At 47.4% G+C, this 15,440-nt stretch overlaps 1 protein-coding gene across 4 annotated transcripts in view; it reads right to left on the bottom strand.

Moving 5' to 3' along the window:
* The window catches only part of LOC134910095 (ATPase family AAA domain-containing protein 2-like), a 611,116-nt gene that overhangs the window by 479,591 nt on the left and 116,085 nt on the right, over positions 1-15,440 (bottom strand). For 3 of the 4 annotated variants that reach the window (XR_010176115.1, XM_063917735.1, XM_063917737.1), the window contains exons 2-3: positions 1,096-1,226; positions 374-482 (exon numbers count right to left, since the gene is read on the bottom strand). Coding sequence is in view for 3 of the 4 variants with exons in the window: in XM_063917735.1 (XP_063773805.1) it covers positions 374-482; positions 1,096-1,127 (141 nt within the window). In the remaining variant the exon portion in view is untranslated. Of the gene's footprint in view, positions 1-373; positions 483-1,095; positions 1,230-15,440 lie in introns of all 4 variants that reach the window. The other variant, XM_063917736.1, reaches the window with a different exon arrangement.

Here is a 15,440-nt window from a genome sequence, read left to right as displayed (position 1 = left end):
GAACAAGGGAAGTTTAGGGTGTTAATTGCGGAGCTGTCGGGATTTTAATGGCCAGGATGACCATGTCGGTATTCTGATCATCGGCATCCCGTCCATCGGGATTACATACTGAACCCAACTATAAGACACAAAGGCCCAACTGTATTTACCTGGAGAAGGGATAAAGAAGTGATAAAGCAGTGATAAGTGCAAGGTGATAACGCAGCAGTCAATCATTACGGATTTGAGAAATGACAGTTAGGAGCTGATTGGTTGGTGTGTTATCATCTTGCACTTATCACTGCTTTATCACTTCTTTATCCCTTCTCCAGGTTTAATACATCTGCCCCAAAGTACCAATTTATAAGGAAGAATAGAAATTTTTCATACTTACAGATGTAACTATCTGCATTGCATCAGCATCTGCCTGGCTAGCATCAATTTCCATGCGACGTTTTTGGGCTCTCGTTAACCCTTCTCTTTGCAAATTCATTGGGAGACACCTTTTATTAAGAAAAATGAAGACATTCACGTATATACACAACAGCAAACCCAATACTATAAGTGTAAGCATGTGAAAACTTTCACATATTCAAATCAAGTTCAGTTTTTGTAACTACAGGTTGAGTATCCCATATCCAAATATTCCGAAATACGGAATATTCCGAAATACAGACTTTTTTGACTTAGAGTGAGATAGTGAAACCTTTGTTTTTTGATGGCTCAATGTACACAAACCTTGTTTAATACACAAAGTTATCAAAAATATTGTATTAAATGACCTTCAGGGTGTGTGTATAAGGTGTATGTGAAACATAAATGAATTGTGTGAATGTACACACACTTTGTTTAATGCACAAAGTTATAACAAATATTGGCTAAAATTGCCTTCAGGCTGTGTGTATAAGGTGTATATGTAACATAAATACATTCTTTGCTTAGATTTAGGCCCCATCACCATGATATCACATTATGGTATGCAATTATTCCAAAATACGGAAAAATACGATATCCAAAATACCTTTGGTCCCAAGCAGTTTGGGTAAGAGATACTCAACCTGTATTATACTTGTCAAATCTTATTAAAGGGAGGAAATGAAGGGGGATGTACAGTACCTGCCGATAGCCTTGTTATGCCTATGATTCATATTCCTCGCAAAGAATTGTTCAGCTGAAGAAGAGGGTAATTCATTCAGGAAACGATGAGCTGATTTAAAACACTCCTCGTTTCTTATGGTTTCGGAGTTCTGCTTAAAAACAGACAAGAAAACAGAACTGTACGCTCAGCATACTTTTAAAAAGCAGCTTGAATGTAGGAATAAGTGCTCTATTTAAGAATGTGCCATAAACCCTTCTGCACTCAGGGGTTATAAGCTCTATTATGTATTTAGCAGACAGCATTAAGTGCGAATGCACTGCTTACGCCATCAGGAGTTAGAAGGATGGTCAACGGTGACAGCAGAAGTCTTTTTTGTTCCAGAAAAGCCTACTAGGCTTTGCTGAGTCCCTGCCGGGTGAAAGTGTAATGTACATGAGCAGATAGCTGTTGTGCATGCACAATACTCAGCAGCCTGTTGCCATCAGCAGTAGGCTTAGTGGCATAATTCTCACTACAGACATGAGGCACATGTGTAAGGGAGCCACTTGCTGGGGACGTAACGGCAGTCCACTCCCCTACTGGACCAGAGCAATTGATCCATTTTCAATGCAGTAGTACCAGCGGGAAGATGGGCAGGGGGAAACTGCCACTCCATCTCCTCCCCTCCAGCTATTAAGCCTCGAGCCGCAATGCTTGTAACCAGAAGCAGTCACTGTTTTGCTCCACCATTGAGGCTGTGTCCTCCACAGCTCCTCAGTCTCTGCTCGTCACAACCCGGACTCTGCTTCATGGGGTATATGTCTGGTCCCTCGCTCCTCTCAGCAATGCTGCTGCTACACCCTCCTTACTTTCACCTCTGCTCTCTCCTGGTGCATGTACACTCTGTCCAATGTTAAGCCCCAATCTCTCTACCCTGTCACACAATTCTCTGGTGCCAGCTCCTATGCTGGGCCACACCACCAGCGCTTCTTCCATGCTGTCCAATGCTGGCCTTTCCTCTCTTCATAGGGGGTGGCTTCTACACCCTGTCTGTCATACCCCCGGTCAAAGCGCCACTTCACCTTTCCCCCAGAGCCAATTCCCCGCTGGTACGGACTGTCGAAGTCAAAAATATTACATAGAAAGAACATACAGATTCCACACATATAAGTCGCTATGCTTGCAAATATGCGCAGCAAGCACAGCAATATATGGTAACATACGCATTTACACGGACATGCCACAGAGATGGATTTGACACATATTTCATACGGCACATAATTATAACATATCAAGCGCCAGACATCATAATGATTTAAAAATATATAATGGAGTAATGTCATGTATGTGTATTATTGGAACGAAGCAAGATATACCTGTCGTATTTGGTATTAAAGCAACCAGATTAATGTCTATATTCATGTGATACTTGTTATTAAGTTGTAGGACACTGCAACAAGTAGTTATGACTAAATGTATGAAAGCTAAAGTCAGTATTATTAGAACAATGGACAGGAAACTCAGGCCAGCCCTTTTGATGTCTTCATGGCTGAACCTGGTTAGCATACGAACAGACCAGTGACTCATCATGAATGAGAAAGTTCCCTCCCTTAGACTAGATGTGTGCCCCAAACTAGATAACACATTGCTGATCAGACACACAGGAGTTAGTTGCTGTTTTGTCCCAGACGATGGTGGAGATGTTGCCAGACCAGTTCCTGTATTTATTTGCTTAGAGAGAGCGATATATTAAGAGGAGGATGCATTGAGGGAATGGTAATTGTATCGCTGGCCTGTAACTGTATGTATTAACTGCTTACTGTATAAATTGTAACCATGTAACTATATGTATACTGTACATTGTGATATATTGAATACATATCCTTTTAATAACAAATATATACATCAATGAGCTTTGGAACTCAGATAATGTGTGGGTGTATTGTTTTCTCTTATGGGATGCAGTGTTTTGCGATGTATAGCGCACATTCATGGCACATGGTAATAAGATGTGCAGGCGTCTACAATATATATTAGAGCGGGCATTTTAAATATTTGTTAGAAAGCAATTTGGTATTTACAGGACTTCAAGGGGCAGGCTCACCACGTTACTGGTGACTTAACAATTAGCGCCCGTTAGAACCTTGCAGCGCCAGTGCCAATATGAGGTAATCAGCTCGTCTTGTTCAGTTACCTCAAGTGGCACTCTCGTCTTTGTAGGTCAATTATATCTCCTGGCAATCAATGTCCACAGGACTCTCCCACCTTGTCCTTGTAATCCCCTCTTGCTGCCGATGGCAGCTGCTCCAATCCAAAGTGACACGCCCCTCAGGTGCTCAATGTCACTTCTCCAGTGTTAGGCATTACAGTATGTATAGTTCTGTATTACCCCTGTCCTAAAAATAAAGGGCATTAATGTGGTCCTGTCGCATAAGCGGTGCATGCTGCAAAGTACAAATGTTCAGTACTTTGCACATGCGCCGAACCCATACGGCGCATGTGCAGTATGGGTCTGCAATTGAGGACGTATGGTGGCATCAGACTGTGAGTGACTGACAGTCTGATGCAGTTGGGATTGGAGAGGGGGCAGCGATAGCCTCCATTTCTTAAATGGGGGGACGGGAGAAGGCCGTCCAAGGTCATAGATTTCCTGGCATCTTGGCAGTTCCTGCGGTGTCCGGCTTATGCGACCTCATGAGTCACGCCGCAAGTTCATGGTGTTGCACTTCATCCGATACTGCATCCTTAGATGCAGCTCAGATCAGTAATGCATGCAGAAGGCATGACACCTCCTGCTGCATTACCACATTAATGCTATTACTGCTGCTTCTATGTAAGCAGCAGCAATAGCATCTAAAACCACATCTGAAATTAGGACCAAAGGCTTCTTCCTATCTCCCTTTAACAAATCATAATGGTTTTGTTTTGTTTATTTTTTTGGGTGTGTGTGTGTGGGGGGGGGGAGGGGGGTACTGTACAATAGCCACATGGTAGCATCAGAGCCGACCCAATGCATAGGAAGTATAGGCAAATGCCCAGGGACATCTGAAAAGCCTGGGGGAACCCGGGCATGTAGACATCCAAATTGTAATTAGTAATTTCGGGCTGTAGCATTTTTGCAGCCGCTTTAGCTTTATTGCACTGGTGGTGGTCAGTGCAATAAAGGTTTCATTAGTATCACTTTGATACCAAACAAAACATGCTTAAGGGCTCATTTATCACTGAGTTTTAGATATTTAAAACTTGTTGCGTAAGCTAATGGTGCTCTAGCCAATCATCGGGTGTAGTATGTTATGCCGGCGGTCAGGCTCCCGGCGGCCAGCATACCGGCGCCGGCATACCGACAGCTGGGCGAGCGCAAATGAGCCCCTTGCGGGCTCGCCACGCTGCGGACATGGTGGCGCGCACTATCTATTCTCCCTCCAGGGAGGTCGTGGACCACCAAGAGGGAGAAAAGCTGACGGTATGCCGGCGCAGGTATGCTGGTCGTCTGTAGCCCGGCCGCTGGCAAACTGAAGACCACCCCAATCATCTACTGTCATGTGTTTGAACCTAGGACTTCATCCCAGGTAGTTTGCTTTCACAAATACCAAAAACCTATGTCGATGCATGTTCTTGTGCAAAAACTTAGGATTTTCCTGCATGTGTGAAACAGGTATTAGTGGTCTACTGTATTTCTGTATGTTTTAATGGAGAAAATACTTTTCTCATGTCTTCTCAATAAATATACGCCTAAGGAACACAATGAGCGCTATTCAATTGCTATTGCGTCCCGATTTCCCGTCTAAAGTGACGATATTCAATCGATGCTCGTTATCGCGCTGATTGCGCCCATTAGTGTCAAGTTTAGCCATGTAAGGCAACTAAACCCAACTAAACTAATAGGCGCGCTCGCAGAAAGTGCCGCTTGGGCAACCAAAAAGGTCACTTTTCGCACATTTCAACTCGCCACCCCGGGGGACTGACAGCTCAAATTCATGCCCTACAAGAGCAAAAATGTAATAGCTCGGTAGGGTGAGCAGGAGTAACAGCTGCCAGTGCTAACAAATGAATAGCTCCCAATGTTTCTAAACAATGTCTTTGCTTTTATTGTACATATACAGTATATATATATATATATATATATATATATATCCTTGTTGAAGCATTTGCACACTAATCCAGCGTATCATTGAAGGTGCTTCCTTAAAGTTGTTCCGAAATGGTCCAGAAAATAAGAATTTACTCACCGGTAATTCTATTTCTCGTAGTCCGTAGTGGATGCTGGGAACTCCGAAAGGACCATGGGGAATAGCGGGCTCCGAAGGAGGCTGGGCACTCTAGAAAGATTTATGACTACCTGGTGTGCACTGGCTCCTCCCACTATGACCCTCCTCCAAGCCTCAGTTAGGACACCGTGCCCGGACGAGCAGACATAATAAGGAAGGATTTAGAATCCCGGGTAAGACTCTTACCAGCCACACCAATCAAACCGTACAACTCGTGATACTATATCCAGTTTGACAGTATGAAAACAACTGAGCCTCTCAACAGATGGCTCAACAATAACCCTTTAGTTAACAGTAACTATGTACAAGTATTGCAGACAATCCGCACTTGGGATGGGCGCCCAGCATCCACTACGGACTACGAGAAATAGAATTACCGGTGAGTAAATTCTTATTTTCTCTACCGTCCTAGTGGATGCTGGGAACTCCGAAAGGACCATGGGGATTATACCAAAGCTCCCAAACGGGCGGGAGAGTGCGGATGACTCCGTAGCACCGAATGAGAGAACTCCAGGTCCTCCTCAGCCAGGGTATCAAATTTATAGAATTTTGCAAACGTGTTTGCCCCTGACCAAGTAGCTGCTCGGCAAAGTTGTAAAGCCGAGACCCCTCGGGCAGCCGCCCAAGATGAGCCCACCTTCCTTGTGGAATGGGCAGTTACAGATTTTGGCTGTGGTATGCCTGCCACAGAATGTGCAAGCTGAATTGTACTACAAATCCAGCGACAAATAGACTGCTTAGAAGCAGGAGCACCCAGCTTGTTGGGTGCATACAGGATAAACAACGAGTCAGTTTTCCTGACTCCAGCCGTCCTGGAAACATATATTTTCAGGGCCCTGACAACGTCTAGCAACTTGGAGTCCTCCAATTCACTAGTAGCCGCCGGCACCACAATAGGCTGGTTCAGGTGAAACGCTGACACCACCTTAGGGAGAAATTGGGGACGAGTCCTCAACTCTGGCCTATCCATATGGAAAATCAGATAAGGGCTTTAACATGATAAAGCCGCTAATTCTGACACTCGCCTGGCCGAAGCCAAGGCTAACAACATGACCACTTTCCACGTGAGATATTTCAGATCCACGGTTTTTAGTGGCTCAAACCAATGTGATTTTAAGAAACTCAACATCACGTTGAGATCCCAAGGTGCCACTGGAGGCACAAACGGGGGCTGAATATGCAGCACTCCTTTTACAAAAGTCTGAACTTCAGGGACTGAAGCTAGTTCTTTTTGAAAGAAAATCGACAGAGCCGAGATCTGTACTTTAATGGAGCCTAGTTTTAGGCCCATATCCACTCCTGCTTGCAGGAAATGCAGAAATCGACCTAGTTGAAATTCCTCTGTTGGGGCCTTATTGGCCTCGCACCATGCAACATATTTTCGCCATATGCGGTGATAATGCGTTGCCGTAACATCTTTCCTGGCCTTAATAAGCGTAGGAATGACTTCTTCCGGAATACCCTTTTCCTTTAGGATCCGGTGTTCAACCGCCATGCCGTCAAACGCAGCCGCGGTAAGTCTTGGAACAGACAGGGCCCCTGCTGTATCAGGTCCTGTCTGAGCGGTAGAGGCCACGGGTCCTCTGAGAGCATCTCTTGAAGTTCCGGGTACCACGCTCGTCTTGGCCAATCCGGAACCACGAGAATTGTGTTTACTCCTCGCTTTCTTATTATTCTCAATACCTTTGGAATGAGAGGCAGAGGACGGAACACATAAACCGACTAGTACACCCACAGTGTCACTAGAGCGTCCACAGCTATCGCCTGAGGGTCCCTTGACCTGGCGCAATATCTTTTTAACTTTTTGTTGAGACGGGACGCCATCATGTCCACCTGTGGTTTTTCCCAACGGTTTACCAGCATCTGGAAGACTTCTGGGTGAAGTCCCCACTCTCCCGGGTGGAGGTCGTGTCTGCTGAGGAAGTCTGCTTCCCAGTTGTCCACTCCCGGAATGAACACTGCTGACAGTGCTAGTACATGATTCTCCGCCCATCGGAGAATTCTTGTGGCTTCTGCCATCGCCATCCTGCTTCTTGTGCCGCCCTGTCGATTTACATGGGCGACTGCCGTGATGTTGTCTGACCTGATCAGCACCGGCTGGTGTAGGAGCAGGGCTTTTGCTCGACTTAGGGCATTGTAGATGGCCCTTAGTTCCAGAATATTTATGTGAAGGGAAGTCTCCTGACTCGACCATAGTCCTTGGAAGTTTCTTCCCTGTATGACTGCCCCCCAGCCTCGAAGGCTGGCATCCGTGGTCACCAGGACTCAGTCCTGTATTCCGAACCTGCGGCCCTCTAGAAGATGGGCACTCTGCAGCCACCACAGTAGAGACACCCTGGTTCTTGGAGACAGGGTTATTAAGCGATGCATCTGAAGATGCGATCCGGACCACTGGTCCAACAGGTCCCACTGAAAGATTCTGGCATGGAACCTGCCGAAGGGAATTGCTTCGTAAGAAGCCACCATCTTCCCCAGGACCCGTGTGCAGCGATGCACTGATACCTGTTTTGGTTTCAGGAGGTCTCTGACTAGAGATGACAACTCCCTGGCTTTCTCCTCCGGGAGAAACACTTTCTTCTGGACTGTATCCAGAATCATACCCAGGAACAGTAGCCGTGTCGTCGGAACCAGCTGTGACTTTGGGATATTCAGAATCCAGCCGTGCTGTTGCAGCACCTCCTGAGATAGTGCTACTCCCACCAACAACTGTTCCTTGGACCTCGCTTTTATTAGGAGATCATCCAAGTATGGGATAATTAAAACTCCCTTTCTTCGAAGGAGTATCATCATTTCCGCCATAACCTTGGTAAATACCCTCGGTGCCGTGGACAGTCCAAACGGCAGCGTCTGGAATTGGTAATGGCAATCCTGTACCACAAATCTGAGGTACTCCTGGTGAGGATGGTAAATGGGGACATGTAGGTAAGCATCCTTGATGTCCAGGGATACCATGTAATCCCCCTCGTCCAGGCTTGCAATAACCGCCCTGAGCGATTCCATCTTGAACTTGAATTTCTTTATGTACGTGTTCAAGGATTTCAAATTTAGAATGGGTCTCACCGAACCGTCCGGTTTCGGTACCACAAATAGTGTGGAATAATAACCCCGGCCTTGTTGAAGTAGGGGTACCTTGATTATCACCTGCTGGGAATACAGCTTGTGAATTGCCGCTAGCACCGCCTCCCTGTCTGAGGGAGCAATCGGCAAGGCAGATTTTAGGAACCGGTGGGGTGGGGACGCCTCGAATTCCAGCTTGTATCCCTGAGATACTATTTGCAGGATCCAGGGATCCACCTGTGAGCGAACCCACTGATCGCTGAAATTTTTGAGGCGACCCCCCACCGTACCTGGCTCCGCCTGTGGAGCCCCACCGTCATGCGGCGGACTTGGAAGAAGAAGCGGGGGAGGACTTTTGCTCCTGGGAACCTGCTGTTTGTTGCAGCCTTTTTCCCCTACCTCTGCCTCTGGACAGAAAAGACCCGCCTTTTCCACGCCTGTTTTTCTGGGTCCGAAAGGACTGAACCTGATAAAACGGCGCCTTCTTAGGCTGTGAGGGGACATGGGGTAAAAATGCTGACTTCCCAGACGTTGCTGTGGAAACTAGGTCCGAGAGACCATCCCCAAATAATTCCTCACCCTTATATGGTAACACTTCCATGTGCTTTTTTGAATCCGCATCTCCTGTCCACTGGCGAGTCCATAAGCCTCTCCTAGCAGAAATGGACAATGCACTTACTTTAGATGCCAGTCGGCAGATTTCCCTCTGTGCATCTCTCATATATAAGACTGAGTCTTTTATATGGTCTATGGTTAACAGGATCGTGTCTCTGTCTAATGTGTCAATATTTTCTGACAGTTTATCTGACCACGCAGCGGCAGCACTGCACATCCAAGCTGACGCAATAGCTGGCCTAAGTATAATGCCTGTGTGTGTATATACAGACTTCAGGATCGCCTCCTGCTTTCTATCAGCAGGTTCCTTGAGGGTGGCCGTATCCGGAGACGGTAGTGCCACCTTTTTAGACAAACGTGTGAGCGCTTTATCCACTCTAGGGGGTGTTTCCCAACGTGACCTATCCTCTGGCGGGAAAGGGAACGCCATTAGTACCTTCTTAGGAATTACCAATTTTTTATCAGGGAAAGCCCACGCTTCTTCACACACTTCATTTAATTCATCTGATGGGGGAAAAACTACGGGTAGTTTTTTCTCTCCAAACATAATACCCTTTTTAATGGTACCTGTAGTTATATCAGAAATGTGTAACACCTCTTTCATTGCCTCAATCATGCAGTGAATGGCCTTAGTGGGCATCAGGTTAGACTCATCGTCGTCGACACTGGTGTCAGTATCAGTGTCGACATCTGGGTCTGCTTGAGGTAGCGGGCGTTTTAGAGCCCCTGATGACCCATGCGACGCCTGGGCAGGCACGAGCTGAGAAGTCGGCTGTCCCACATTTGGCATGTCGTCGATTTTTTTATATAGGGAGTCTATACGTGCACTCATTACTTTCCATAAGCCCATCCACTCAGGTGTCTGCCCCGCAGGGGGTGACATCCCTTCTAAAGGCATCTGCTCCGCCTCCACATCATTATCCTCATCAAACATGTCGACACAGCCGTACCGACACACCGCACACACACAAGGAATGCTCCGAATGAGGACAGGACCCACAAAAGCCCTTTGGGGGGACAGAGTGAGAGTATGCCAGCACACACCAGAGCGCTATATAATGCAGGGACTAACTGAGTTATGTCCCCTATAGCTGCTGTTTCATATAATATATATATTGCGCCTAAATTTAGTGCCCCCCCTCTCTGTTTTTACCCTGTTCTGTAGTGTAGACTGCAGGGGAGAGCCAGGGAGCTTCCTTCCAGCGGATCTGTGAAGGAGAAATGGCGCCAGTGTGCTGCAGGAGATAGCTCCGCCCCTTTTCCGCGGCCTATTCTCCCGCTTTTTTCCATATTCTGGCAGGGGTATTTTCCACATATATAGCCTCTGGGACTATATATTGTGGAGTTTTTGCCAGCCAAGGTGTTTTTATTGCTTCTCAGGGCGCCCTCCCCCCAGCGCCCTGCACCCTCAGTGACCGGAGTATGAAGTGTGTATGAGGAGCAATGGCGCACAGCTGCAGTGCTGTGCGCTACCTTGGTGAAGACTGATGTCTTCTGCCGCCGATTTTCCGGACCTCTTCTTGCTTCTGGCTCTGTAAGGGGGACGGCGGCGCGGCTCCGGGACCGAACACCAAGGACTGGGCCTGCGGTCGATCCCTCTGGAGCTAATGGTGTCCAGTAGCCTAAGAAGCCCAATCCGGCTGCAAGCAGGCGAGTTCGCTTCTTCTCCCCTTAGTCCCTCGCTGCAGTGAGCCTGTTGCCAGCAGGTCTCACTGAAAATAAAAAACCTAAATCTATACTTTCTTTCTAAGGGCTCAGGAGAGCCCCTAGTGTGCATCCAACCTCGGCCGGGCACGAAATCTAACTGAGGCTTGGAGGAGGGTCATAGTGGGAGGAGCCAGTGCACACCAGGTAGTCATAAATCTTTCTAGAGTGCCCAGCCTCCTTCGGAGCCCGCTATTCCCCATGGTCCTTTCGGAGTTCCCAGCATCCACTAGGACGTTAGAGAAAAAATAATGTACTGTATAAAAGGGCACTCAAGTGTAGAAAAACACATTCAATATTTATTTTCACCCAAGCTGGGCACTTTGTAAACAAGTCACAAAGAATGGTGGCTCAGCATCAATATAGAATAAATTCACATACATCCATAATAGCAATTTGATAAGCTTGTAAAAATACTCATCATGTTTGAAGAAAAAAGGAGAAGATGAATTGGTCACTGATTGGACAGTAGATGACCGTTCAAGACCGACCCCTGCACCACATCACAGTCACCTTCCTTAGTCAAGTGCCATCTGGGGAAGGAGTGCATAGCATCAACTTAAATACTGCAAAGCTTCTTACAAATTTCAAACAGCTGCGCTGAACTGCCGTCAGCCACACATCAGCGTGCGTCTCAGCCAAGTGCGCATGTGCTAGAAAGTTCACCTATCAGCTCAAACCAGCGCCTAGACAGCCGGAAGTCAAGTGCGTTCCAAGTCGCTCCCAGGACATGCGGTTCACGGCGCAAACGTCACTTCTGGTGATGTAATAGACACTTGATTTGTGGATTGCTTTAGCCGTTGTCATTGTAACCCGCCGCATTCAGAGCTAGCCTCCACTCCATGCCCGGTGTTAACACAAACGCCACAGCTACATAAAAGCACAATCACCTTTCTTTTAAACATACATTACCAACATAGCCAGTAACCTACTAAGGTCAAAAACTGATGTGTGTCATATGTTGCACAACCTAATATTGCAGCAAAAAAATCACATGCCAGTGTGTGGCGATTAAGCAACGGTCAGCCTACTAATCATTATAGTTATCATGCCATCATAAATATAACCAAATCCCTATGATGGTTAAAACAACCATAGTAAAGATGCTTATTTGAACTCCTCCCACAGATGGATACATGACAAGGGAACCACAAAGTGCAAGTTCAATAACACCACAAAGCAGCATCTAAACCCAATAAGTTACATAACCATAATGCCCGCATCAAAACATAACCAAAAAGGAGATTTAAGGTAAGAACTTACCGTTGTTAAATCTCTTTCTGCGAGGTACACTGGGTTCCACAGGAATAACATCGGGGTGTAGAGTAGGATCTTGATCCGAGGCACCAACAGGCTAAAAGCTTTGACTGTTCCTAAGATGCTCAGCGCCGCCTCCTCTATAACCCCGCCTCCGTTCACAGGAGCTCAGTTTCGTTAACCAGTCCAATGCAGTAGCAGGCAAAAGAGATGACAACCATTAGTAGCCACGTACACCACATTCTCACGACAGGAGAAGGTATCAGCGGCTAATGCCATACAAACCCAAAGAAGCTAAGTGCGTCAGGGTGGGCGCCATATGGAACCCAGTGTACCTCGCAGAAAGAGATTTAACAACGGTAAGTTCTTACCATAAATCTCCTTTTCTGCAGCGGGGTACACTGGGTTCCACAGGGATAACACTGGGGATGTCCTAAAGCAGTTCCTCATGGGAGGGGACGCACTGTAGCGGGCACAAGGACCCGGCGTCCAAAGGAAGCATCCTGGGAGGCGGAAGTATCGAAGGCATAGAACCTTATGAACGTGTTCACTGAGGACCAAGTAGCCGCCTTGCACAATTGTTCAAGGGTCGCACCACGGTGGGCCACCCAAGAAGTTCCTACCGACCGAGTAGAATGGGCTTTGATGGTAGCAGGAGCTGGAAGACCAGCCTGTACATAAGCATGTGCAATCACCATTCTAATCCATCTGGCCAGGGTCTGCTTATTCGCAGTGAAAACCAAAAAGTACAAAGAGAGAATCAGGCTGTCCTCTTTACATAGATACGGAGAGCCCGTTCCATATCCAAAGACCGCTCTTTGGAGGATAAATCCAGAGAGATAAAGACCGGAACCACAATCTCTTGGTTAAGGTGGAAAGAAGAAATCACCTTAGGTAGATAACCAGGGCGTGTCCAAATAACCACCCGGTCACGGTGAAAAATCAGAAAAGGTGACCGACAGGATAAGGCACCCAAGTCTGAAACCTATTTAGCAGAGGCAATAGCCAGCAGAAACAAGACCTTACGAGTGAGCCACTAAAGATCCACAGATTCAAGAGGTTCAAACGGAGACTCTTGCAAGGCCTCCAGAGCCACCGACAAATCCCAAGGAGCCACCGGTGGGACATAGGGAGGCTGAATCCGTAACACACCCTGAGTGAATGTATGAACATCAAGCAGAGTCGAAATTTTTCTCTCAAACCATACCAACAATGCAGAAATATGAACCTTGATGGAGGCCAGACAAGTCCAGGCCCTGTTGTAGGAAGGCCAAAAGTTTGGCCATACTAAACTTGTAAGCGTTATGATTGTTAGAAGCACACCAAGCAAAGTAAGAATTCCAGACCCTATGATAAATCCGGGCCGAAGCCGGCTTACGGGCCTTCAACATGCTTTGAATGACCGCCTCAGAAAATCCTTTGGCCCTCAGAACTGAAGCTTCAAGAGCCACGCCGTCAAAGCCAGCCGGGCCAAATCCTGGTAGACACAAGGGCCCTGAACGAGGAGGTCTGGGCATTGCGGAAGAAGAAGAGGACGCTCTTTCGAGAGACCCTGAGAACCAATGCCGTCTGGGCCACGCTGGAGCGATCATAAGCAGTATTCCTCCTTCTTGCTTGTACTTCCTTATCACCCTCGGCAGAAGTGACACCGTATGGAACACGTACGGCAGCCGAAAGTTCCATGGAATTGCCAGTGCATCCACGAACGCTGCTTGAGGATCCCTTGTCCTTGCTCCGAAGACCGGAACTTTGTGATTGTGTCGAGACGCCATCAGGTCTACGTCTGGTAGGCCCCACTTGTCAACTAGGAGTTGAAATACTTCTGGATGCAGGCTCCACCCTTCGGCGTGTACGTCCTGATGACTGAGGAAGTCCGCTTCCCAGTTGAGGACCCCCGGAATGAACACAGCCGATATGGCTGGCAGATGGCGTTCCGGCCACTGAAGAATCCTTGACACTTCCATCATTGCCATGTGGCTTCTAGTGCCGCCTTGATGATTTATGTACACCACCATGGTGGTGTTGTCCGACTGTACTTGAAAATGGCTGTTCTGTATGAAATGCTGGGCCAGGGTCAGAACATTGAACACCGCCCGCAATTCCAGAATGTTTATCGGGAGTAGAGACTCCTCCCTGGTCCACCGGCCCTGAAGAGAGTGTTGCTCCAACACCGCGCCCCAAACCCGCAGACTGGCATCCGTCGTCAGAAGGACCCAGTTGGAATTCCAGAAGGGACCACCCCTGCTCAATCGATGGTCCTGTAGCCACCTGTTCAGTGACAGACGAATCTCCGGAGACAAGGAGATCATGTGAGACCTGATCCAGTGAGGCAGGCTGTCCCACTTGGCAAGAATCAGCTTCTGCAGAGGCGGGAATGAAATTGAGCGTACTCCACCATGTCGAAAGCCGACACCATGAGGCCTAGTACTTGTTTCGCCGAGTGTATCGACACTCGTGGGCGAGAGAGTAAGCATCGAATACTGTCCTGAAGGTTCAGGACTTTCTCCTGAGACAAGAACAACTGCTGGTTGTGAGTGTCCAACAATGCCCCTAGGTGCACCATGCTCTGAGCAGGGACCAGGGAAGATTTCTTCCAGTTGATGAGCCACCCGTGAGCTTGTAGAAACTGGACTGTCAGATCCAGATGACGGAGGAGAATTTCTGGAGAATTCACCAGGATCAGCAAGTCGTCCAGATACGGCAGGATCCTGACACCCTGACGGCAGAGTAGGGCCATCATTACCGCCATGACCTTTGTGAATACTCACGGAGCTGTGGTCAATCCAAAAGGTAAGGCCCGAAATTGATAATGGAGGTTGCCAATAGCAAACCGCAGGTATTGCTGATGCGACATGGCAATAGGAATATGGAGACATTGTTTCCCCCAGCACCCTGAATGATAACCAGTAACCAGATATAAATCCCACATAATATTAGAATTCAGAAATCTCGGTTACACATATTTGCGCAAATGTGTGAATAAGCCCCAAAGCCGAATCAAGGCCTCTGTATATTTGGGGTCCCTAGCGCTATATCTAGGTGCAGGGTGTGGCACCCCAAAACACCAGCATAAGCCAGAAAGCCAAGGGCAGCATACCAGTGAAAAAACTATAGTGTTAATAAATTAGTATTTAGGAAGCCGAAGCTATAAAGAAGGTGATACAAAAATGAAATGTAATTAAAAATAAGAATTTACTCACCGGTAATTCTATTTCTCGTAGTCCGTAGTGGATGCTGGGAACTCCGTAAGGACCATGGGGAATAGACGGCTCCGCAGGAGACTGGGCACATCTAAAGAAAGATTTAGGACTATCTGGTGTGCACTGGCTCCTCCCCCTATGACCCTCCTCCAAGCCTCAGTTAGGACACTGTGCCCGGAAGAGCTGACACAATAAGGAAGGATTTTGAATCCCGGGTAAGACTCATACCAGCCACACCAATCACACGTATAACTCGTGATAGGAACCCCGGTTAACAGTATG

This window comes from Pseudophryne corroboree, chromosome 4, assembly GCF_028390025.1.
Source record: "Pseudophryne corroboree isolate aPseCor3 chromosome 4, aPseCor3.hap2, whole genome shotgun sequence".
Classification (NCBI taxonomy): Eukaryota; Metazoa; Chordata; class Amphibia; order Anura; family Myobatrachidae; genus Pseudophryne; species Pseudophryne corroboree.
Note: the sequence above shows the minus strand (reverse complement) of the source record. Positions and strands in the feature narration are given on the sequence as shown.